Source organism: Pungitius pungitius, chromosome 8 (genome assembly GCF_949316345.1).
Source record: "Pungitius pungitius chromosome 8, fPunPun2.1, whole genome shotgun sequence".
In the NCBI taxonomy this organism is placed as follows: domain Eukaryota; kingdom Metazoa; phylum Chordata; class Actinopteri; order Perciformes; family Gasterosteidae; genus Pungitius; species Pungitius pungitius.
Window position 1 is genome coordinate 5677874 of NC_084907.1, and position 25650 is coordinate 5703523.

Genomic DNA, 25650 nt, shown 5'->3' on the forward strand with positions numbered 1-25650 from the left:
GATCTGTGAGCCACTACTGGTGTTTAATGAAGCCCGAAAACACCTGTCAAATTCGTCTTTCATAATATCCTTGGTATCTTGCGGTAGATACATTCACCGAGGTTTGTTTTTAAAAGTCGCGTTCAATTGGCTTCAATTCTTGAGTGCTTTTTGATACGTACATGTAGCGGTGTGCTCCCATGCTTTCTAGGAGACAGAAAAAAAAAGCTTAGTTTAGTACCTGTCATCAGTTTTGATAAATTCCTGATTCCAGCGTCTCAAATGTGAATGTTTTGTCTGTGGGTTTTGGACTGTTGGTCAAGATGTCACATATTAAAATATGTCACCCGTATTTAGTTCCCACTAGAATTTAAAGTAAAGAAGTGTTTCCACAATGTTTGGCTAACTAAAAATGTTGAAAATGCAGTTGTAAGGGATGTTCTGACCGGTACACGGGGTCATCTCAGGTCACCAGGAACGGCTTTTCTTCATTTATTTTTTTAATCTTTTTTTACAGATACTACAATTGTGTTTACTAACGGCACAAATGCTTTCCCAGCCGGACCGAGCACTTCATCAGCTTAAACTGGACAGAAGTCTTATTTTTTTATTGTTGCTCTTTGCAGCTGCACATTGCAGCAGCGAGTGGCTACGTGCAGGCCGCAGAGCAGCTGCTGGAGGGAGGAGCTCGCATGGACCTGAGAGACTGTGATGGATGGCAGCCTCTCCACGCTGCAGCGTGCTGGGGTCAGGTACGGTCAACTTAACAGGAAACCGATGAACTGGGATACAAGAAGTCTCCTGCAGCCGCTGACCCCATTTGCTGCCGTTGTTGTTGTTGCTTCAGATGCATGTGGCGGAGCTGTTGGTGTCTCATGGAGCCAGTCTCAATGCCAAGACCTTTCTAGATGAGACCCCCATCGGTATATTTACACCTCAACACTCATATCAATACACACTGGTCGAGGATTGACCAAATGAAAGATTTAGTCATTGCAAGATTTACTTTCTGGTTTTGTTCTGTTTAATTACTGATTTAGATCTTGTTACGGTATCAGAACACAAGATGCGCAGTTTGTTTTGAGAGGAGCTGACATTCCTGTTCTTCCACCGTTCTCCTTCTAAGACCTGTGCGAGGATGAGGAATTCCGAGCCATCCTGCTGGACCTGAAACACAAACACGACATCATCATGAAGTCCCAGCTCAAGCACAAGACCTCGCTGTGCAGGCGGACGTCCAGTGCAGGGAGCCGCGGGTAAGTGCTGACACCTGCTGGCGTTCCCGCTGCTATACTGCCAAGAGTACTCACCAATGAGTGCTCCCCTTCCCAAAGAGAAAGTCATCCCAAAATGATGACCTGTGCAATTTAAAAGACATAATAAAATAGAAATAATATTTCCCACCTGCACAATTCACTGGAATCCCGTGTGTCCACAGAAAAGTGGTGCGGCGAGCCAGCCTGTCAGACAGACACAACTTGTGTCGTAAAGAGTACGAGACCGAGGCCATCGTGTGGAGGGGAGGGAGAGAAGAGGAGCACGAGAAGGAGTCCGATCGGGACAATAACAAGGTGTTTAATGGGAGTCTTAAGGATGTTTAGCACTCTATTCAGAATTACATAGTCCTATGCATACATTTCATAGATGCATTTGAGTATTCCGCCTGTCAGGGTTCTTAGACTGTAGGAACAAGTGTGCCATTTGATTTTGGTCATTTCCAGGTCTGAATAAGTATAGAAAAGGGTTAGAAAAACGGTGTTGGAGAATATGGAGAATATTACAAACTATGTTGAAAAGCTATTATCTAGTATGGTGAAAAACGTTTTTTAAAAAAGTACCGTATTTTGGCGACTATAAGGCGCACCTTCAATGAATCGCCGATTTTAGAACTATTTTCCTATATAGGGCGCACCGGATTATAAGGCGCATAGAATAGAAGATACTGCAGTAAAACGTTTGACTGGGGCTGCGTTATGCATCCACTAGATCGGGCTGTGCTAAATCAAACTATTAAGCATTCTGAAAACTCTTCACTCCCATGGTAACGTTGTTCAAACGTTAATGTGGATATTAACAATATCTCTGAACCTCCAACTTTCGTTCATGATTAATGAAAACAAATGCTTTCGTGCATCTTGCACCGAGAGGCAGCGCTGGAACCGACGGTGGCGCCTCGCGGCGGACCGTCAGCTCGATCCCGAGATCCAACTACGAGCTTTTTAACTACAGAAGCTTTAATATACGCTGGAATTACCGCTGCTGCTGGCACCAGACTTTCCCTCCAATGGATCCTCGTTAACCAGTATGGATCAACCAATTGATCCATATATATGGCGCTCCTGATTATAAGGCGCACTGTCGTTTTATGAGAAAAAAAAAGGATTTTAAGTACGCCTTAGTGTCGCGAAAATACGGTAATACATATTTCATGTGAAAAAAGGCACACTATAGTATGTCGACAAAAAATGGTATGTCATAATAAATGCCATCATAAAGTCACATTATAGTATGTTAAATAATGGGAGTAGTAGTAACATAGTATGGTCATAAATAAAAAATGAGTAAAGTATACAGTACAAAAGTTAAAGTATGGTTGTGATGTCATGATAAATTAAAAAGAAAGTATAGCTTTTCATATTTAAACGTTGAAGTCATTTCTATGCCACAATCACATACTATATTTTAAAAGATGTCATAACAAGATTCGTGAGTCTTTTTTAAATCCTTGGATTTTAGGAAAAAGTTCATTTCAAGCTTTCATCACAGAAGAACCACCGATCGTACATTGAGACTCTTCCCAGTAGAACATCAATTCGCTTTGTAGGTCTGTCACAAGATCAAAGAGGTCTAATCTCCCCGTACGGAGTAAGGTCTGCGTGTGATAATCTAAAAGAGAGATTAAAGCGCTCTGTGTTGACGCTCCGCAGGTCAAACCAGTCACGGCTGTGGAGCCGCCAGACGAGCCCCCCGCCATCCTCAAAGAAGGCGGCGGCAAACAGAACGGCCTCATCTCCACGGCAAAGTCCACGCCGCAGCCCCCGCCCCAGGCCCCGCCACCGCCCTCCAACGGCAGCACGCAGCCGTCGGACAAGGGTGGGGCCGCCCCCGGCCCGCCCCCCCAGGAGGACGCCTGGCCCAGGGAGCGCCCGCAGACTCTGTCCGAGCTCAAGAAACAGAGGTCCGCCGCCAAACTGTTGAATCACCCCTTGTTCAACGGTCACCTGGGCAACGGCTCCGTGGATTCCCCCGCCGGTGCCAAAAACCACTCCGAGGACCCGCGCATGCCGCTGGTCTCCTCCAACGGCAACGCGGTCTACTACACGCCGGCCAGCGGCGACCCGCCGCTCCTCAGACTCAAGCAGCCGGCGGAGGAAGAGCCGCCGAAGGTGCGCACCTGCTGCTGCGTGTCATAGCACCCCAATCACGTGACCGGGCCGGAGCAGAAGTGCTTTGCACAGAGGAGCGAGGGAGGGGCTGTAATAAGGAAGGAAGGAAGGAAGGAAGGAGTGTTCCTGTTCTCCACTGTTTCTCCATCTTTTTCCTCCCCCCCCCCCCTCACCCCCACCCCCCTTTTAAGCTTCTCCCAGAGAACATGGCCGCCCTGAGGAATGTGCCTCCCCCGCCAAGTCGCTCCCGCCGCAGTGAGGAGACATCTTCGGCAAAGGGGGCATGTGTCCAGCGTAGCAGAGGGAAGGAACAGAACCGAGCAGTGCCACTTTGTTCCTCCAGGTGTCACTTGGATTTAAATGGATAGAAAGAGAAGCTGCCCCCAGTGCACCTTTTTTTAAGAATCCAAGCGTGGGGCGGATCTTCGCTCACCTGGAGCATCAAAAAAAAGGTGGAGAAGAACTCGAGGTACAAGGTGCACGTTCGTCCTTCAGAGGGTGAAGACGAAAAAGGTGGTTGTCGTGTAGTTCAATGGTCGCGATGGTCTTCGGGACAATCGGGCGTTGTCGTCTAACCTCATTCTTGACGAGATCTGTGACGTCTCCTTCCAGGTATTCGTCATGTTGGAAGCTGCGCCTGCGTAAGCAAAGGGAAGGAGTGCCGCCATAAGAGTGTTCAGGGAGTCGAGTCCTGTGTGTGAAACTATCGCTCCGTCCTCTCGCATCAGACCTGGTTTTTATGCACTGCTCAGTCTGTCTCGTTTAGATCATTGAAGCAAACATGTGGTTTAACATGACTGTACATTTCTTAATTTATGAAATGAATGTGATGTGTGAAGAGAAGATTACGGTTCTTAAAGTTGAGTGTATTTATTTTTTTGGATGTTAATGTGGAGAGCTTGAAATGAAACCTTCTGACATGGAAAATCAAACGTTGGACCGATGGAGGGAAGCAACGGTTCTTGTCTGCTACGTTACTAAAATCACGCAAACATCCATCCTGTTGGGACGGATCTGATTTTTGTGTCACTACAAATAACAGTGTTATTTGTTTTATGTTTTTATTTTTTATTTTCCGGTGGCCATTGTGTGGCCGTATTTCACCCATTCACTGTATTTGTTGTATTACAGAAAGTGTAAGTATTATGTAATGAATTACTGTTACAGTATGAAATTGTGTAGTTCTGTTATTGCTAAAACATTAATCCACAAATGGCTTTGATACGTCAACCCGAAAGTGAAAATGCATATTTCCCAACATGTTGAACTACTCCTTTTATGTAATAGCGTCTCCTCTAATCTCCTTGTGAGTGCCAAAGAGTCTCCCCTGATTTTTTATTTTTTTTGCTGATGTCCAATGTCATGTGACGACTCACAATACCACTGCCGGTTAATCCCCACAACAGAAACTGTGCAGTGGCGCATATTTATACAGATGCGTTTGTAAATATGTCTGAATCGGTATCCCTGTATGTTTTCCCCATGTACTGCATTCACATGTATGTGTTGTTACGTGTAAAGGAACATGCATGTATATACATTTACCCACATTGAGGAACATTGTTGCATAGCCCCCCCCCCCCTTTCAGTAGTCAAACATTTAAAAATGCATCTGGAAAAGACATCGTCATCACACTCGTGACTTTGAGTGTGCGGTCGGCTTTTCTTTCTGTGCAATTTCTGCAACGGTCTCAATTAAAGCAGTTCGTATTTTTCAGCTCCGTTTGAGGAAGTACGATTGAAGTCACAGTCGGGGTTGCTATGTCCCTTATTGTTTGGTTCCTTCCCCATTTATTGTTTTAAAAAGCGTCCAAGGCGGTGACATCATCTTGTTACTTTTTGGCTAAGATTTACGTGAGTTCACATGTATCCTCGCTGCTGCAGTCAATTCAATCTAAATGTCACATATGCTTCCTTAATGAGGAAATCTAAGTCACGTTTAATTGTCGTTGTTTTTTTTTTTTAACTACGACCTGGTCAGTGTCTCCTGTTAAAAAGTACCTGGTGTTCTCATGGCATAGATCAAAGCTTGTGTTTGTCCGCGGGTCTCTATAACAGCAAGATTATAAAGATGAAAAACTACTGATTTTATAACTCCTGGAAAGTGTAGAAGGTTGCATTAACATATTTTGAATAAATTGTATATTTTGAGAATTTTAAATGGTCTCTTCTCAGTTTGTAAAGCGTGACCAGCATCCTCCTCTGGGTGAAATGAGCTGAAAGCATTTCAACGACCATCTTTTTGAAGTGTGGGCATCACTTGCATGCATTTCTTTTTCTTTCTTTTTTTTTTCTTCCCGAAAACTATCCAGACAATGAGTTGCTGGAGTGCGCAGCGTGCAGATGATGCTTGCCTGCCTTACGAAGGTTAGGCTCCGTCTCGCCCCCCCCCCCCCCGACACGCACGCTCTCCCTGCCCTCTCTTTTCCGCTCTGAAGCCCCGAGGGAAGCGGCCCGGACCGTCCTTCAGCGCGCACACAGCTGCCACGGTCTTGGCCCGGGGCGTCGACTGCTCTCCTCAGTGATCTCCTTCCATTCGCCCGTGTGCGGGGTCACGGGGGGGGGTTCACCGTTTCTACAGGCTGCGCGCTCCGCTGTCATCTCTCTGACGCGCCACATTCGGGTCAGAGCTGGAACGAGCGAAGAAGAAGACAGTTCAAGGGCGGATATTTTTGAGATTTTTACTCCCTCAGCTCTTGAGATTCTCCTTGATGATGACTGTTCAGGAAGATCAAATGAGATGCGTACCAAGGGTGGCCTCTGCATTACGTTGACCTGTTGACCTTATTAAAGTCGTTCTTTTGTGGAGGAGCTTAACACTATTTACAATACATTTGGTAACACGTCTACATCAAATGTATGTTCTCTGTTAGTTGAGCTAAATCCCCCATTGATCTGAAGCCCCTCAGTTTGTCTCAGTCAAACAGGTAGAGAGGAGGACAAATAGTGCAGAAAGACCCGCTCCAAGCTGCGTTCACCTCGTTCTGCGCGGCCCGGCTTTTGGCACCAGAGTTTGGATGCGGGCCAGCTGGCTCCGGTCCTCCAGTCCTCTCCACTGGAGGGGTGAGGTGGATCCCTGCCAGGATGGGAGGGAGGGAGGGAGGGAGGGGGTGGACGGCGGGCGATGGCACTGCGAGCGAGGAGCAGTCGGGGGAAGATGAGCGGGCGAAGACGCCGACCGCCGTGACGGAGCGACGGGTGGAAAGAAGGGATGTTTTCACTGGGGAAATGGCAGACGGCATGCAAATGAAGGGTGGATGGCGGGGCCCTGAAAGCGGGAGGGGGGGGGGGGCGGCAGGGAGGGGGCCACTTCTATTGAGCGCACTGCCAGAGTGTGAGAAGACGGACATGAAGAGCGGCACACAAAAGGGAGCAGACGGATGGGGGGGAGGAGGGAGGGATGGCTCGGTGGGTCAGAACGTCCGCAGGGTTCCCAGGGTGCTTTGGGATTTACTGGGCGTCTCGTGTCAATTCGCTGCACAGAATGATCCCCCAGTTGGCATCATGAAACACACGGATTCCGAATTCTGACTGAAGGACCTGGTGCCACAAAGAGTGAGGGTTGTCTTGAGAGACCAGAGAAACCGGTTCACTGAGCAGCAGCACTTCCTTCCTGGATGTCCACCTGTCAAGTGATCCGAAATAGATAAACAGTGTCATGAAGAAGTGTCACAACAGTCACTGGATAGTAAGCTGGAGAAAATGTAATGATTTGGTATGTGAGAAAAATATATAAATAGCATACTATGCAAAAGGTTATCGATATCAGTATCTCCGTTCAACAATCTAGTATTTTTAAGTAGATATGGTGAAGTAGGGTGTACAATTATAATAAAAATAAAACCCACAGTGGCAGTTGGTTTTAATTCAAAATATAAAGATGTTCCAGAAATATTCCCCGACTTCTGTTTAGACCCCAGCAGTGGCCTCTGCAGATTATTTTAAATCAGTTTCATGTCATAAAATATGTCATGGCAAGGTATATTTATAAGAACCGTGCTCATGACACAGTGAAGGGGTCAGCCACCTTTTTGAGAAGACCTTTTTAACAACGCAACAGTGCACAATATCAATATTGACACCAACTACAACTAGAATCATGACACCACATCAAATATGAAAGTACTTCTTCATTCTGCTTGTATGAGGTCAACGATAATTTACCTATTCGACATTGACACATGGTGATGTCCCCTTTTGGCAAACTTATGTTTATATACATATGAAGAGAGGGGTGTTTAAAACCAAGAGCTGTTTTCAATGTGTGTGTGTATGTTTGAGACAAAAGGCTCTGCTGCTGCACTGACTGAGCGGGTTTCTTGTGGCTTCCTGCCAAACATCCCACCATCTTTATATCTCTCCTCCTCGCTGCTCGCTCTTCGACTGTTTCTTTGTCGATGCGTTTTGTAACTGTAACGTCTGTTTAAGGAAGAAAAAAAAGTATGTATCGCATCAAAAGGTATTGCCACAGAGGGAAATATTTAGTAAAGTGTGACACTCTTATTTTTCACCATGTCCATTTTGGGTCGGGCTTTTGTTAAGAATGTGGTCTGGTTTTGCAGCCGCATGCCAATCTAAATGCACATTTGAAAAGGAAAGTAACTACTTTTACAAGAGTAGCTTTTTGAAACTTCTTCACGATAGAAGAAAAAGATTGAATCGTTTTATTAAAAAAAAAAACCTCTTTGACGACTTGTGACTTTGAGGATTAAGAGTTCACAGAAAAAGTATTTCAAATAAGATCCACCACATTCAGGTTTATCATTCAAGTGCTGCAGTAACACCTTAGTTGTAACTCCATATTTTGTAATGCTCTGACAAGGACTGTTGTGTAGTACAGTTTTCAGTACTTTTTTATGTACTTCTACTTCAGAGAAATTATGAATGTGGGTATTTTTAACACTACTTTGCAACTTTCATACTTTCTCCACCAGAAAAAGAGAAAAACAATTTTTGAGGAAAAACCTCTAGAACCTGTAGAGCTTTGACACATCATTGTAACTGTTTCAAAATGTCGTTAATGGCTTGTCTTTATCTCCCCATAACATGCAGTGCTGCCAAAATCCACAGATAAGAGCCCACAATGAAATGTTGTCAGAAGAATCGTGTGCAATTGTGTAGTTACAATTTGCTGATGTCTTGTTTGGATTCAGCACGCTCATTAATGTGCATTTTTTTAACTGTTTATGTCTTGATTTGGGTTTGTAATTGTTTCTTTTATTTGGTTGAATTATGATTGTTTTTTGGGACTCTACCCCCCCCCCCCCCCCCCACGGCCCGCCCCGCCCCGCCCCCTCACCTGGTCTTTATTGTTAAAAAAAAAAGACGCTATGTTTTCTAGAAAAAATACCTGGTTAGTATAAATTCATGGATAATGGAATTGCTTGAATTTTGTATAACACATGATGGCATTATAGATCAAACATTTCCCGAACTTTAAACTTGTTAACTAGTCCACAGCCTGTAGAGAAATAGTGGCCTGGAAGAAAGAAAAAACAGAAGAAGCCGCAGTTCCTTCTGTGAGGATGTTTCATAACTCAATTGTAATAATTAACACTGTTACACCTTTAAATCCCTCCTCCTCCTCCTCCTCCTCTCTATCTCCCTCCCTCGCTCGTTCTCCCCCTCCGCGCAAAGCTTCGCTTATCTGCGATTGCGCGTCGGCTCCCATTGGCTGTCGGTGATAATCGGTCAACAAGAGGACCGGGAGGCGGGAGGGCGCAGGACAGCGTGTTCACAGCCGCTCACTGACACCCTTTCGTTGTTCGACTCCGTTTAGCGGCGAGGGTTCGGAGGTTCGGAGGCTCGGTCCCCACCATGTTTGTGTGCCTGTCCGCGGCGGCTCACGCTCTGAAGCCCGCGGGCTCGCTTCTCGGGGCGAGCAGCCGGAGGCACGTCACGTTACGCAAGGGCCACGCGTTCCCGGGGTACCGGTGTTTCTGCGTGTCCGCCCGGGCCGGCGATGCGAATCGTGTCCGACTAGGGAAACAACAACAACAGCAACAACAACAACAACAACAAAACCAGCCGAGCCGGCGACCTGTGGAGGACCGGGACTCGTGGCCGCGCGCTCTTGCATGGGGACACTGGGACCGGATGGCGGATAAACACGCGGATCTCTGGAGACGCGTGCGAGGTGAACGCGGTCACGCAGATGTTGTCGCGCCGCGGCTCGTGCACGCGAGCGGTGGGCCGCCCGGTGCGGGTTTGTTTACAGGCGCCTGGGGGGGGCTCGGTCCACTCTGCTCTGCCGGGACAATGCACACCAGAGGGTTGTCCACGAAGAGGAGCGACGGCGGCGAGGAGCACACGGCTAACGACAAAGGGGTAATTAATTAACTAATATTTGTTTGACCCCAGTGGAAGGTTAGCACGGGCGCACATATCCCCCCCCCCCCCCCCCGCACGTGTGTGTGTGTGTGTGTCTGTCCATGGGGAGGAGAGAGGGTGTTGAACTCAAAATCATGAAATATGCAAATAAAAGCTGCTGACCCGCCTGTCCGTCTGGGCCTCCTCGGTGACTCGCAGGCTTGTTAAACACTGTGTGACGCGCGTAGCCACGTGGCCTGTCAACATCTGCAGGAAATTGACAACAGCTGTTGCACAATTGATCCCGTCTTCACAACTTGAAGCTGAAGCAGCAGAGGTGTTGCTTACACAGTTGAAGAAGCACATTGCTGAGTCACTGTTGAACTTGTTCCCAGAAATAAGGACCGGCAAAGAAGCTGGCCTGCTGTTTTTAAATAAAGGAGTCATACAATGAGTCACTATGTCTCATTTCATTTAGATTCAATGAACTTTGACACTTCTCTTCCTGAAGAGCTGAACACTAATGTTGTGAAAGAGGAGATTACATGCGGGTTATCTCAACCTGCAGGAAACAACAAACACTACTGTACTGTAACCTTTCAGAGTTATGCAGGCTCTGAGTTTCAGGTTTATTCTGAATTACATAATTATTAGGTTGGATAATTACAAAAGAACACCAAGCAGCGCTCCCGCTGTGACCATGCTAACATGCTCGCTGTGACGATGCTAACATGCTCGCTGTGAAGATGCTAACATGCTCGCTGTGACGATGCTAACATGCTCGCTGTGACCATGCTAACATGCTCGCTGTGACCATGCTAACATGCTCGCTGTGACCATGCTAACATGCTCGCTGTGACCATGCTAACATGCTCGCTGTGACCATGCTAACATGCTCGCTCTGACGATGCTAACATGCTCGCTGTGACCATGCTGACATGCCTGCTCTGACAATGCTAACAAATCCGCAGTGACCATGCTAACATTCTCGCTGTGTTCGTAGGGCTGCAACTAACGAGTTATTTGGATAATCGATTAAACGGTCGATTTATTATAATAATTCATGAAAAATAAAGAAAGATACAAATCAGAAAATTTGAAAAGTGCGCTGGTTTAATGGATCACTGTGTGTCTCCCTTTACAGGCATCACATCCACTACTGTATAACCCACATATTTGTCAACAATAACTGAAATGAGACAAAGCATGAAATATGTACAGATTGAAAAATGAATGATCCAATAAAAGGCGAGTAAAAACTGCTTCACTGCTGTTATTAGCGAGCTAACGCTAGCTTGATCAGCTGGATGACGAGTAAACAGCAGAAGAGGTGCGGGAGGCTCCTTACGTTCCTCACGTCAAAACAGGACAACATTGTGCTCCCGACACGTCTTTGCCTGCATCATGTGACTCACAACAACTGCCGCCACTGCTGGCTGCCGTTTCCTCTACGTCTGCTTTTTTTTTTTTTTTTGCTCAGTTTACATCTCCGCAACTCTGAATGACGTAATAATCGTGCAACACAACAAAGCGATAATAAAATTCGTTGCCAACACTTTTAAATAACCGATTTTTAAATTGATTTCATCGATGCGTTGTTGCAGGCCTAAATGTTAGCATGCGCGCTGTGACAATGCTAACATGTGCATTGGTACAATGCTAACATGCTGACGTTCAGCAGGTCTGTTGGCCACATTAACCATCAGTGTCAGTAGCTAATATTTATTGTGCTACGGTTGAGGCTGATGGCTATTAGCTTTCTAGACATGATAAAACTAAACAAAGTTTAGGACCATTATGAAAAACGTTTTATTTTGAAAATTGACCGGATTCTCGTCAGTTTCATGCTGTCGTTTCTGTTCAGTTTGACTTTCTCATCTTATCTACATGAAACATTTTAGCTTGGTCTCTCTTCTGCGCTATCCGTGCACGCGAGTGCGTCCGTCTGTGTTTGCTTGCGTTTTCCTTGTCTCTCAAAGGCTGTTATCAAACACAGCAGTGCCACTGTTCCACCTCCCACCCACACACCCTCCCCGGCACAACTCCCCTTGGCCCCTCGCTCACATGACCCTGCCATGACCCTCCCATGCCGCTGCCTGCCTTGACTTTTAGCTCGGCCCCACTGGCCTCCGGGAGGCAAAGGCCTGCCCCCTCGCCCACTCCTTTTCTTTCCATTGTCCATTGTCGGCAGGCCGGTGGCTACGTCACTCGGGACAAACTGGACGATAAATTATCGGTCTCAGGCCTTGAGAGGAACACATTTGGAAGCCAGCTGAATGTCAACAAGAGGGGAGATGGATATAAAGGAAAGTGCACAGCAGAAGCACTTTCTGTAGATGGTACCAAACGTTTTGCTCGAAATTGTCTTTTCACAATTCGGTACAGTCATTCACCCGCATACTATAATAGAATAGTTTGGTCTCAGATGCAGCCGATGGACACTGTGACCTTGAGGCGGCTGCCCCTTTTTACGGTTTCAAATTCACAGCCGTCATCATCCAGAAGATAAAATAGTGTTTTTTTTCCCCTGCTATATTTAATCATGATCAAAACATCTAATCAGCCTGCGAGGGCCCCATAAAAGTATTTTGTTGCCATTTCATTTCCACAGCAGCATGATTGGGAAACTGGGTGACCTTGAGTCGCACCAGATGCTTCCCTCGCTGTGGGTACTAACTGGTTAGTACTGAATTCTGCCTCTGAATGTGTGCTCCTACTGTTGTTTACTTATACTTTGGTCAAATATTTGCTGATTGAAGTCTTAGAATTATTTTGGGTTTAAATGTTTAACAATGCCTAAACTCTGTGATTGAGTATTCATTTTAATAACTTAATTGTGACTTCATGATCCAGGATTCTTTAAATACATTACAGTAATGTCCCATAGTTATGAGGCGTACCTAAATCTTTGGAAAATTTTTAAAACAATCGTTCAAGTGACACTTTTAAAATGTTTGTTCTTTTTGGAGCTCCGGGGGCTCCTGATGACATGGACTGATTGAAGGTGATTTAGCGTGTGAGTGTGTGACACACGTGTAAGAGAGTGACTGACTCGGCCTGTGTGGGAAAGGGTAAATGATCACGTGAATTAGCGAAACCACACAGCAGCTTGTTCAATCAGCTGACTCAGCCCGGTTTGACTTGCTTGTACATCGTGACCTCAACTCCGTGCTCCATCTAGTTCACAGTGTTTCTTTTATGTTTTGTTGTCTGTATTTTACTGAAAAGTGAAAAGGCTGTTTTCTTTTTATAGCGCTACAAAGGATCTTCTACTTTGTGATTCGGTGACTCTGCAGAGGAAAAGGAAATTCTTGAGTTGATTTAGCTTTTGGTGTCTGTTTTTATTGTTGATGGCGTTCAGAGGATTTTCATGGGTCAGTGCTACCTTGCAAAGGCCAACAGCTGCAACCCACGACCCCTTTAAGGTCAAAGGGGATTGGAATGTCCACATATTTATTGCACCTGTACATCAAGAATACATGTAGTCTTCTGCCTGAGATCAGAGTGAGAAATGAAAGTCAGGTTTCTGTGTGACCCTTCCTACAAACATTGTCCCGTCCACCTGATATTATTTGACTTGGTTCAAAACTGACATTAGTTGAATCAGAAGTGAAGCCGTATTTGGAGCTGCACCGTTTTGTAGTTTGAGGGAGTTCTTGGAATTCCAACAGGAAAAGTTTCCAAGATCACGTATTCCGTGTGGAAACCGTGCCCACAATTTGAAACCACTTCCTCCCCTCTGTCTGCGTCCGCCCCCCCCCCCCCCCCCCCCACCAGCACGTTCTGCTCCCCTCCATTGAAACACTCTCTTTTCAAACAGGAAGTAAAGGAGGCCTCTTCTACTTCCTCATCGGCGGCGACGCTCCCGGGGGAGCCGGAGCCAGAGGGAGGAAAACCAAGCAAGACCCAGCAGCTAAAGAAAGTCTTCAAGGAATATGGAGCGGTGGGAGTGTCCTTTCACATCGGGATCTCCCTCATGTCGCTGGGAATGTTCTATCTCCTCATATCCAGGTGACAAAGCATCAGAGTATAGCTTGTGCACGTACAATTTATACTTTCTATATCTGGTCTGTATTCCCCTTTTCTCAAAGTAAACATGACAAAGTCAATAACCGTAACTCGACACCACGTGGGTGTAAACCACGCATGATGCACATACCATGACCTTATCCGGCTCCTTTATGTTTCGTTGAAGCCGAGGCGTCACCGAGCAGCCTTAGTTTTAGTAAATGTATCCGTGTGGCCACGTGCCAGGAGGCACTGAAACATCCCTAAACTCGCTGACCGTGACAGCCGTTTATCACTAGTCTCACTGTGGGGCCACATCGCCCGGATTAGGTTTTGTATTGATTGAAGCAGCTCTGTGCCCCGTGTTAGTGCTATTTGCATATTCATTTTGCCAAATAGCTCAGATGAAAATGTCATGGCGTTACAGAACTGTTTCACACAGGCAGGGAAAGATGTAGCTTGTTAGACCCTCTTTGGTTTTGAAGTTTTTCTTATGCTAATGTAATCAGTTTGAGGTTCAAAAGGCCACAAAATAAATTGTACATTTTTTTGGGAGCACAGCTCCCTCTGGTGTTAATCATGTGACTTGCATTAAGAACTGAAGAGACGATGGGACTTTACTTTACACTTTACTAGGGATACATTTTGTCTTTGGAGCCTCTTAAATTAAAATGTGGATTTTTCCTTTTGAGATAGTTGGTTTTAGGTTTATGTACTGTAGTAATCCATATGATATTCCAGTAACCTTATTGTGAATGAGTTTAATGATTAGTTTAATGAGTTTATTTTGCTGAGAGTCAAAATGTAATATTTCATGTTTGTATTATCAATATTTATTTCATTAAAATACAATTTATGCTGGTTTTATTTATCATTAAGAATGAGGTATTTTTGTTTGATCTTTTTTTGTTTTAAAAACTTTAATTAAAAATGAATATATGGGGGGGTGGACTATCCTGCCTTGTGTTAAAAGTCATGATTGTTTTACTTAAGAATTAAAATATTTATTGGAAGGTGGTCCTCTTAACCACATGTACCTTTGTTAACACATGCAGGATTGATCCTCTACACACACACACACACACGTGTGTATATCTGTGTATATAGAGAACCAACCACTTAATTCAAAGACAAATCTAAGACGAAGTGAGTGAGTGATTGTCTACGTACTTCTAACCAGTTTTCCGTGTCGTCCGTCTCCCCAGTGGTATCGATATGGCTGCCGTGCTGTGCAAAGTGGGCTTCAGCGAGTCCGTCGTCCGCTCCAGGATGGCGGCGGGAACAAGCGCGTTCGTCCTGGCCTACGCCATCCACAAGCTCTTCGCTCCGCTTCGCATCAGCATCACTCTGGTGTCCGTGCCTCTCATCGTGCGCTACTTCAGAAAGACTGGTCACTTCAAGCCGCCCACGCCTGCACCCTGAGGACCCTACTCCACTCCTCAAGCAGCAGACCTCCGGACTGTTAATAGCCATAGTCAAATGTACCCATATTGCATTCGCCCTCGTCACAGGTATGACGCAGCTCTCGTCGGTCATTGTGAATTCAGGTAAAAACATTTTATTCATTAGTGCCTGCGTTCAAAGAGGTTACTGTTAGAGTTGTGTTTTTAATGTGTGTGTGTGCATTCCAAAAAAAAAAAGGCTGAAAAGCTAAACTATTTATTTGCAATCAGTGGTGTTGATCGGGGTTTTTTTAAGCTCTTTCAGTGTGACGGTCCTCTAGAAAAAAGCTGACGTCTTCTCCACCGTTCCTCGTCGCCTGAGCCGTCGCTCCGGTGTTGCATGACTCAGCAGAATAATTCAGGTTCTCTCTGTCTCCTACCTCGCTCCTCTTTCTCACCTTCCTCTGCTTCCTCAGACCCGCATTTACCGTTTTTATTTTCCTGCCGTGGTTTGGCTTCCCCGCTATTTCATTTCCCTCTCAACACGTCTCCCAGCATCCGTTTCCATTCTTCTCGTGTCCCTCTGCTGTGCCGCTGCAGCGGCAGTAACCCCATCTACATTCATCTGTGAGTGAAGCTGGTTGTAGTCCAATCCAAGGTGAAGGATGTTGGTTCTTTTTTTTTTCTTCTTTTTTTTTTTCTAATTTGAATGGACTGTATTTAACAATTAAAAACAGAATTTCTCTTTCACACGTAGCGTTTTTCTTCTGAAATACTACAATCACACAATGAGTCGAGGTTGCATTCCTCCTTTTCCGCCACACCGGGGAGCTCATGAGCTACAGATACCAGGCTCCATTACTCTGACAGAACTGCAACAGTTCTCATCTCTCATAAGATTGAACGTCTTTGTACCCTTGATGTCTTCAAGATGGATATGAGCATTATATCACCAGAAGGAGCATCGCTCCTCGTGCGTCCTACAAACATCATGCTAAATGCTTCCCAAACTCTTCTTGTTGTTGTCGCGTGTGACTGATAGTCGTCTGCAATGCAACGACGGAGTAGCTGTACAAATATTGGGAGATTACTCAAAACTTGAAAATATTTACTGAGCTCCTTGTCACAGACAACTGGATGATACTTCTTCTTGAAAGACTAGTCTGAAGACACAAAACTACATTGTTAAAGGTTCCTATGAAGCTCTGTGCTTCCTGACCACTTTTATTCCTCGTAAGAATTCCTTAATCTGGCTGTATGTAATCACAGCAGGTATGATGCAATCCTGCCCCTCCCCCTCCCCCCCTCCTTGATGGTTTGAAACCTCACAGCAAGCACCTCACCCGGTGCTGATTCCTTCAAGCTCTGTATTGAATAGTAGCTGCGAAGACCAACACTAGATCTGCTCACTTTAAGTGTGTGTGTGTGTGTGTGTGTAAAATATAAAGACAATAAAAGTATATTTTCTGTTTAATTTTGTTTTTCCTAAAATCACCAGAAACAAGTCCACACTTAGTTAGCGTAGAACGACCACTTTTGGTAAGGTGTGTGTGTGTGTGTGTTGGGCCCGTAAATAATTCAGCAAGGGGACTTGTATAAGCAGAACCAAGAGCGTGCACGGTGGTCTGTGCCAGATATCGAACCCCCGCTTTTCAAAAAAAGGATTTTTGGCAGCACTGTGACACGAAGTGATACAAACCGATCTCTCTCTCTCTCCCACACACACACACAGACACACACACACAGGTAGAAGGAGAAGCCTGGGCCTCATTAGCCATGATGAGGACAGGGAGCTGCCATCGCCTCTCCATCCCCTGCATGTCCCCCATGGCTAAGAACAAATTGGTGACAGCGCTCCCAGCCACTCTGTGGAGCTACCTGCGATGCGCTGGGCTCCTCCACACGCCTGTGCATTTGCGTATTTGTGAGTGTGTGTGTGTGTGTGTGTGTGTGTGTGTGAGAGAGAGAGAGAAAGCTTGACACTCAGGAATAAGAAGAGAGGGAAGATCAGCTTCACGGTCACACTCCCCGTCACCTTTAGCTCAGCCCAGAACCGAGTTGTGAGACGAGTGAACACTTCTTCATCTGGTTTTGACCCCCCCGCTGCCACGACCAGGGGTTCAAAGGGGTTCGGGACCCCCAGCCGCTGCTCCTGACTACACACCTTTTAATGTATTCACTCAAAGTCAGAAACACCTCGAGTGTCGCCGCGATCAGAGCAACGCAGTGGGTCTGAATGTAAAACCGCAACGGAAGAGTTGGAAGTGTGGATCGAGCAGATGCGAAATGCTGATGCACGCAGTGATAGTGGAACATATGGCACACACACACACACACACACTCTCTGACAAGCCTCCTTTTCTCCCCTTGCACCGTAAAATAATTTAATTTCGTCATTTACGCGTCCTGCATCGCCCCGTCTCATGAGCCGCTCGCTACTTGTTAAGAGAGTCAGCGTGTAGACGGATCTCACACACACACACACACACGCGTGTACTCCACCGCTTCTGTGCACGCTCTCTCTGTCCTCCGTATAAATAAATATAGGTGTATGCTTTGCTGTGTTCCCGGACCACCCCTTCCCCCCCCCCCCACTACGCTCTCCAGCGTCTCCTTCCTTTTCCTCCCTCTCCACATTCCTCCTCGCCCGTCTCCCGAGTTAAGTTTAGCAGGTGCACCCGACGGCAGCATCATCCTGGAGCACCTGTCAGCTGTCTGCCTTCATCGCGCCTCCTCTGCTGCCACGGGGAAGTAAACCCGGAGACTGTCGCCACTATCAACAGCTGCATCTTATTATTTTAAGCACTGGTGCCAGTCAGTTTCTACCGGAGACGCGTGCGGCGTCTGCTTTATTTATTTCTGCCCGAGCACCGCGCCTCCTCCTCTTCCTCCTCCTCCTCCTCCTCAGTCTCATTGCTCCTCGGGATTCAGCTCTTAAATGTGGGCAATTACAAACAGGGCGAGGTTGGAGACGGAGAGTTTTTTTTTTCTTTCTGGCATGTGACAGAGAAGAAGAGGGAGGAATTGTTGAGTGCTTCTGGGCGGATGTGGATTATGTTTTTGACCGTACTAACCCTCAGCTGGAGGCCCGTCACGCGTCTAACAGACAGCCGGGGTCATTCGGTGCTCGCCGCGTACGGCAAAACCTCGGGGCAAATTAACGCTCCCCTTGTTAAGTCAAACCGTGGCCTCCATTTTGTCTTGAGTGGATTCACACTGACGTTAAGAGTAGGCCCCGGAGTGGTTGACATTTAGTGATGCTAAGACAGAGATGTGCAAAGGTCAATTAAATTCTGCAGCATCAGGTCAGTTTTGAAGGACTTTTTAAAAGGAATCGTTGGCAACGACGGAAACTAAATGTTTGGCCTTCGGATTTGGGGACTGAGAAGTTCGCGACGGACCTCTTCTCCAGGCCTCACTAGAAGACAATGTTCAACCATGACTACGTCTAAATTCAGAGGCACGAGATCATCTGAAAAGATTGCACAAATTGTCCATGAAGCGGTTGTGGGACCCCGATAAGAGCTGATCACAGGACAATTACCAGGTCAATTACCTTCAATTGACCGCTTGGACACATATTAATAATTAAAGGCAACGGGCTGTAAAACCAGCTACATGCACCTAAGGAAAATATTTAAAAATCCCCTGGCTGATGTGATGGGGAGCAGAGTGAAATCGAAAACTGCAGCGGGTGCAGCACGCCGCCGCCAACCACCTACAGAGGCGGCGCCATCGATTTGAAGGCCGTTTGTCTGCGCTTGGTAATGAATGCATCTCATAAATCCTCCTTAAATGATTCCCCCTTAAATGATTCCCCTCGGCCCAGACTGTCTGCTCAGTGGAGGGCGCCCATGGATCAAACCATTAACAGGAGACCGGGCCGCAGTGTCGAGCGGAGGGCCACAAGCTCAAGCCCCCCCCCCCGCCACCCCCCTCCCGATCATCACCCCCGACCCACCGCCCTCTGCAGACTGTAATGGAAAGCCCCCCCAGACAGACAATTTCTTTCAATTAGCCTAAACTGGCCGGCCCGATACATTTCAGTTTGTTCCTGGAGACGTGAGGGCCCTGTTGCATGTCGTGCTGAAAATGAAGACTAATGGCGCATCGTGGAGCTGCTGAGTGCTTGATTTTGTGCCACTGTAGCACTCGCTTGCTCTCCCCTTTTTTCTTTTTTTCTTCTTTTTATTTTCCCCTCTTTCCTCGAGTTCACTGGAATCAGTGCTGACCAGGCACAACAGCAATTTTGTATACATTTATTCACGGGCGTGGATTCATTTTCTGTTTTAAGCATTATTCCTGAGTAGTTAGGCGGAGCTATTCATCACCGCGTGACAACGGCTGTGAAAGTAACCATCGTTCACCGCCGCTGTCACCCCAAGTGAGCAGAGCTCCTCCACTCAGAGGCCTCCTGGACGCCGGCAACAGCATGTTTTATATCTGCTATGTTCAAAACTGTTTTACATTTTTCTTCTATTATTCAGATCAGTATTTTTGTATATATAATATATTTAAACTGGAAGAGGCCTGTTAACTTTTTTTGTTATATCGTTTTTTTTTCTTATTATCATTAAAAGTAGTAATCCGGCCTGCATTCCAAGTTTAATCTATAACTAGAGCAGAAACATATATTTATTATATATAACACTATAATGTTGTTGTATATGTTTTATTCTTTAATGTACGGTATTTGGAATCAATACAACTTGAAAATTACTTTTACTTACTGCGTAAGTATCCAAGAGGAGCGTATGGCAAATACATTAGTAAACACTCATATCTATATATCTATACATAATATAGATATATATATATGTATATATATATATATATATATATATATCAGTTGTAGCTTGGGCTGCGTCTATTAGGTTGTAACAACATTTCTTTTAGACGCTCACTTGTGGATTGAAAAGATCATAATGAAATGAAGCGAGTTGATGGTTGAGGTTTACAGGGAAATAAATGAATCTAAAAGTAGCCTGACATTTGTGAGCCTAACAAAAGTAAATGTACACGTACCCTGAGTAAAGCCACGTGGGTTGATTTCCAATAGTGGACATAAAGTAGCAGGTTAAGTTAAAGTGAGACGACTCGACCATCAACGGCGACGCCGATAACAACAATAAAGACGAATCATCTATTCAGTGCATTAGCCCGTCGAACGTTGATGTATGAGATCCTCGGGCCCCGCTGGTTGATGAGGGAAGAAACAAAGTTGCTTTGTCATCCAGAGAAATATTAACTACAAGTGACCAGCGGCCGAGGCACACATTGATTTTACAATTCAGAACTCAATCAAAGAGAATTATGGATGGCAGCACTACTGTGATTTGCCTGTGCTGCTCATTAAGCTCAACATCTATAGTGTATATCCCCCCCCCCCCCTCCCCCGGGGCAATGTAAGAGTATGATTTACAGGCTTAGGTTAAATACAGTTCAACACATGGGAGAGGTGAAGTCACATGATGGTTAATAAAAAGGAAGGAAGAGAAACGGTGAGGAAGAGGAAGTGGGACGGATGGAGAAGGAAACGGGGGAAGAGGAAAGAGAAACTCCGTTATTATAGGCCGAACAGATAAACTATGCATCAAAGTGTAGCGTTTATTGAAAAAACATTTTTCTGTGTGCTTTGAGGGCATGAAATGAGAGCGTCAATACGCACCAATACAACACTGCAACAGCCAATGCCCTTTTTTTTTTCTTCTTCTTCTTCTTTTCCCTATGATTCCCAATCAGATCATGTGGCTCCCTGCAGGCTTTTATGCCAGCCGCAAATGGTGCGACTGCCAGACTGACAAACACGCAAATCACTCAGATCGGAGAGGGAAGAAAGAGAAAGGGAGGAAGAAAAAAAAGAAAAAACACATCCTCCCTTTACTCCGCCTCCCGTCGCAAAGGGCCCTTTAATAAGCCCGTGAAAAAGAGCAAGTAATCCTTTGTAATGATTTCATTAAATGCCCTCATCACACCTGGAGATAATTCCATTATGATTGTGGCAATAAAATGAGGTTTTCATCAAGACCCGCAGACAGAAGGAGGAAACCCATTATTCCTCTCATATTCAGATATGACGTCGCCTCTAATATTATGATATTAGGCTATTTGGCAGGATTTATGACACGTTAATCCACAATGCTTGAGGATAGTTTCCCTCCACCGATAACAGCAGAGATGTTTGACTCTGGATATTAATTTGTGGTGTTCAGGTGCTCAAAAAAAAAAAAATGAACTGCATTATTTGTTGGATCCTTATACCAAGCAAGTGAATGTTTTGACTGCGTATGCTGTGAATAGTTCATTATGTTTCTCCTCCAGCTTTTACACACGTTTTTTTTTACCTTGATTCACCTCAAGCAGCTGTTAAACTACAAGGTGAAAATATGCTTCACACTTCATGATAATACGCTATTGCAAATGAGGTATTTTATGGTGTATACACTGTGACATAATGTCCCTTTGCAAATTGTTTGTCTAAAAAAAAAACAGAAGTCGCAGAGAAACACTGAAATCACGTCTACAGGGACCCGGTCCAAACATCCACGGCCCTGTGGTGTTGTTCCAGTGCTCATTTCATGCTCACTGTACGCTACCTGCACAGAATTAGCAACAACTTTTAGCGCCTTCTGTGCTTTTTTCGAATGACGTGTTGCATGCTCTCATTCCCCGTACTACCATGCCATCAAGACCCTGTGCCCAGACCTTTTGAAACGTGGGACCTTTGACCTAAGGACCTTGCCAAAGGCAGAATAGAACAGAGTGTTTGGTGGGTAAAGCCCGATGCTGCGGGGCGAGTTTTCGATGGACCGGCGCTGAAGACACTCGCGGTGACGCTGCACATCCCCGAGTGTGCATTCACAGAGCAAGAAATGAGTTGTTGGTGTTGAAACAGCTGTCACTGAGCTCACAGCAGACCTACTTGACATGGCAAGTCTGATTTGTGGGCAGATATTAAAATCGCTGGTGTGGAAACCCGGCCATTTCTGTGCAGGTAGCGTACGGTGAGTTAATTTGGGTTTTTGTTTTTTGAAAGAAGCCGTGAGAGCGGACTTTGTGGGCCGGAAATAATTAGGTGAAAAAGCTCTGTACTTCTGCCATGATACGAGTGAGTGACCCATTCCGCACAACACGTAGTCATGTGATTCATTTCAACTGCTAACTGGGCAACAATTTAAATCCACAACAATTCTCAATGTATTGAATAAGAGATTTCCAATACTATTCAATGGCTTTTTTTGATTAATAAATATGAACTCATCATGTATTTAGAAAATCATAAGAAGGTACATTTTTTCAACACTTAATATTGCGATGCAAATCATTGCCTGTCGAACATGTAAAATACATAATACTTAAATGAAATACTTGTACCAGCAGTCTAATACCTACAATCAATTATTGATAACATTTATTGTCACTCACCAGTGAATAAATACACTAAACTAAAAATGCACTGATGATATGGAAATGAAATACATACTGCATATTTCTCCTATTGTTTTACTGACCACTCTTCATTTAAATGTAAATGTGAGTTAAGAACCCACCAATGAGGAGGAGAAAATGTCCAGGGACTTCCACTATTTCTGCTGAGGTCGGGATAAACAAAGACCTACAGAAAGCAAGGGTCTAACCTACAACCTACAAAACATTATCGGGGGAAAAGTCAAAGAGAGAAAGAGGAGAGGCGGAGCGAGAGAGGGAGAGGGAGAGATTCATTAATAAGGGAACCTAAACAGAACTTCAGCACTGCCACACTGCTGTCAGCTGGCAGGGTGGAGGTACAGTGTGGGGCTCACTACGGAACGTGTACTATTGTTACGAAACTTCTGGTACGTCAAAGAGAAACCTGACAAAGGAGAAGCGGAGAGGGTACGCTTGTGCTGTCTGCAGGAATTTGGAGACTGTGCAGGTTTTTTTTGGCCTTGGTGTCAGAGCTCCTCTGAAAAATGCATCAAAGCCATTGCAGAGCTCGTGGGACTGAGTTTGGGCTCATGGAGTCGTGACCATCATCCAACCCTCGATGGAAGGGGGGCTTCTACTCATAGTGGAGGGTCGCAAACGCGCTACTGTGTGTGTGTGTATGTGTGTGTGTGTGCACAGAGAAACAATTTATCATTTGTGGTGATTGGTATTTTTTCGATGCCTCTCAAAAAACCTGGAGACAGATTGGGATGTTTTTCATGCTTACTTATTCACACATGGCTATTAGCTGAAATGCCTTCTGCTTGAAGAACCACTCTTTTCTCCACCTTCTGCTATAAAATAAAAAATAACGATGGCCACAGTCTAACTATGACTTTCTTACATGCGCTCCGATGGTTAGGAATTAAAATGAGATCACTCACAGATGGACAATTCCCTGCAGATGTCCTCCACTCATCTTCTGCTTAGTAATTCTTGGCCAAGACTTCTGAAAAAAACTAAAAGAAGTTCATCAAGCAGCAAAGCTCCTGCTGTCATTACTACAGCTACTATTATTATTAATATTACACACTTTCACTTTTTTTATTGATATGTAGATCCAGACTGATACCAGAGTTTAGTCTAGAAACTGCTTTGATCTTTACATTAATACATCAGCTGTATTATTACAAGGCTGAAACTTTTTTCAACTATTGTGTAATCTGAACTGCACATTTTGTTAAAACTGTTGAAAAAAACGTTGCCAATAACCCTGATGCCGAGACGACAAATCCAAATAGCTCCTCACAGAAATAGCTGCAAGACAAACTGTTTTAATAACAATCCCTTCAATTGTGACCCTGATGTAACTCAGGACACATTCAGGTTGTGACCAGACAAATAGAATCAATGTCATAGGAACATTCTTTCTACACGCTTTAATCATGAGTCATGAAAGCGGATGCATTTGTGCTAAAAGCTAAAATGAACTAATAATAAGCTATACAATATATATATATATATTCACATTCCTTGCTGTCTTTGTTTCTGAGGAACATTTCATCATATTGTTGTTCTACACGGTTATTCAGAATGTTCTGTATCCTACGCAGTGTGTGGCCACGGATGAAAAAAAAAATTGGAGTCGAAATGTGTAAGTAGCTATCACGCTCTGTGGAAGGTTATTGACTTACTAAACCTGAATAAAACATGAATAGCAAGATTAAACTGGGTTTATTCCAAAGGAAATGTGCATTTTCAGTTGCATTCTAAAGTAGTATTTAATCCAGATGATGCAGACAGAACTGAACAATTAATCCACTCCACTACAACCCGTTATTATCCTGTTTTTATGAAAGTTCTTCACAACTGAACTTTGTTAGTCAAGACTAAAATTAATTGCAGACTTGGGATATGAGACCCCTAATATTACAGGTGAAATTAAAAAAAGACCTTACAGTGCATCATTATTCCATACAGGTCATGTTCCTGTAGAGAGAGGACAAGGGGAGGGTCCATGTAAGAAGATTACACTGTATTACACTGAATTATTATTCACTGAATATTATGAATTGTTTAAAGGAGGAGTCCTGTCTCCCCTTGTTATTGGTCCTATGACCTAATAGCGGCTCCTTCCATCTTGTTGTTTCTACATCTCCTTCATCGCCCCGTGTCCAATATCCCAGGTGAAAATCAAAGGTTACGATTCTAGACAAACAGAAGTCACAGTGGACCTGTGTGTCATCACAAACCACAAGGAGAGATGTCAGTGACACAGACGTCCTGGTGGCGGCTCTCGCGTGTTTGGGGCCAACACCACCTATTGGTACCGAGTGTGGACACGACTCTGCTCCCCCGGACGAGGCGTCTCCAAGGAAAGAAAGAAAAAAACAGTTGGAAACGCACAAGATTTCAGTTTGTTTGTGAATGTGTGTTTGTTTTGGTCTGAACTTTTAGGACTGAGTGTGAAGATGAACCGGTGCATTTCCATTCGTGTTGAAACCTGACAGGACTGGTTCTTTTTGGCCTCTTGGGGGCAGCAGAAACGTGCCGTGAACACCACGTTTAAATGAATTAGATCACAAACAGCTGTTTATTTACGCATCAAAGCACACAACATTGTCACTCACTTTTAACTGTGTGTCGAGATGAAGGCAAAAGCCAATGTTGGTTGTCCTTTTATCTCGGTTTTGGTCTCACCCAACTCCTTAAAAACAGGAACATGCTGCTCAAAGTAGTTGAAAACTTTGGGGCCTTTTGAGTCTTTTTGCCAAAAGTAAAACTACAGAACAAACAAACACCAGCCGGCAAAACAAAGAGCCGAAAGGCACTAACACGCTTCATAAGCCCGAGGGGCAAAGGAGAGGCAGCCGATTATTCTGGGTCAGCTCATCACTTCGGGCCTTTTACATCAGTCATTTGATCCATTAATATGAAAATATCGATGAATGCAGCTTCAGATATATCCACACAGAACTGATTGTGAGAGTAGTTTAAACGAAAATTAAATCATGAAGAAACAAATAATACAGTATATACCGCGGGTGAAATAAGTATTGAACACGTCATCATTTTCTATATTTCCAAAGGAGCTATTGATATGACATTTTCACCAGATGTTGGTAACAACCCAAGTAATACATACATACAAATAAACCAAAACAAAGAAGTTCAGAAAT

At 44.8% G+C, this 25650-nt stretch overlaps 2 protein-coding genes across 3 annotated transcripts in view; both read left to right on the forward strand.

Moving 5' to 3' along the window:
* The window catches only part of ppp1r16b (protein phosphatase 1, regulatory subunit 16B), a 50445-nt gene extending 44890 nt beyond the window's left edge, over window positions 1–5555 (forward strand). For both annotated transcript variants that reach the window (XM_037447987.2, XM_037447986.2), the window contains exons 7-11: window positions 606–731; window positions 827–902; window positions 1106–1235; window positions 1418–1550; window positions 2907–5555. In XM_037447987.2, the coding sequence (XP_037303884.1) occupies window positions 606–731; window positions 827–902; window positions 1106–1235; window positions 1418–1550; window positions 2907–3392 (951 nt within the window). In that variant the 3' untranslated portion in view covers window positions 3393–5555. The remainder of the gene's footprint in view (window positions 1–605; window positions 732–826; window positions 903–1105; window positions 1236–1417; window positions 1551–2906) is intronic.
* A 3491-nt stretch (window positions 5556–9046) lies between these two features.
* Window positions 9047–15814, forward strand: fam210b (family with sequence similarity 210 member B). The gene is made up of 3 exons (XM_037448198.2): window positions 9047–9692; window positions 13495–13685; window positions 14888–15814. The coding sequence occupies exons 1-3, from the start codon at window positions 9183–9185 to the stop codon at window positions 15102–15104; spliced, it is 918 nt and encodes a 305-aa protein (XP_037304095.2). The 5' UTR covers window positions 9047–9182; the 3' UTR covers window positions 15105–15814.
* The last annotated feature ends 9836 nt before the right edge of the window (window positions 15815–25650 follow it).

Excerpts from the sequence above, each read along its gene's own strand:
- fam210b (XM_037448198.2), top strand. The coding sequence starts at position 9,183 with ATGTTTGTGTGCCTGTCCGCGGCGGCTCACGCTCTGAAGCCCGCGGGC. Across the intron at positions 9,693-13,494 it reads ACACGGCTAACGACAAAGGG|GAAGTAAAGGAGGCCTCTTC; the intron begins GTAATTAATTAA and ends CTTTTCAAACAG. Across the intron at positions 13,686-14,887 it reads TTCTATCTCCTCATATCCAG|TGGTATCGATATGGCTGCCG; the intron begins GTGACAAAGCAT and ends CCGTCTCCCCAG.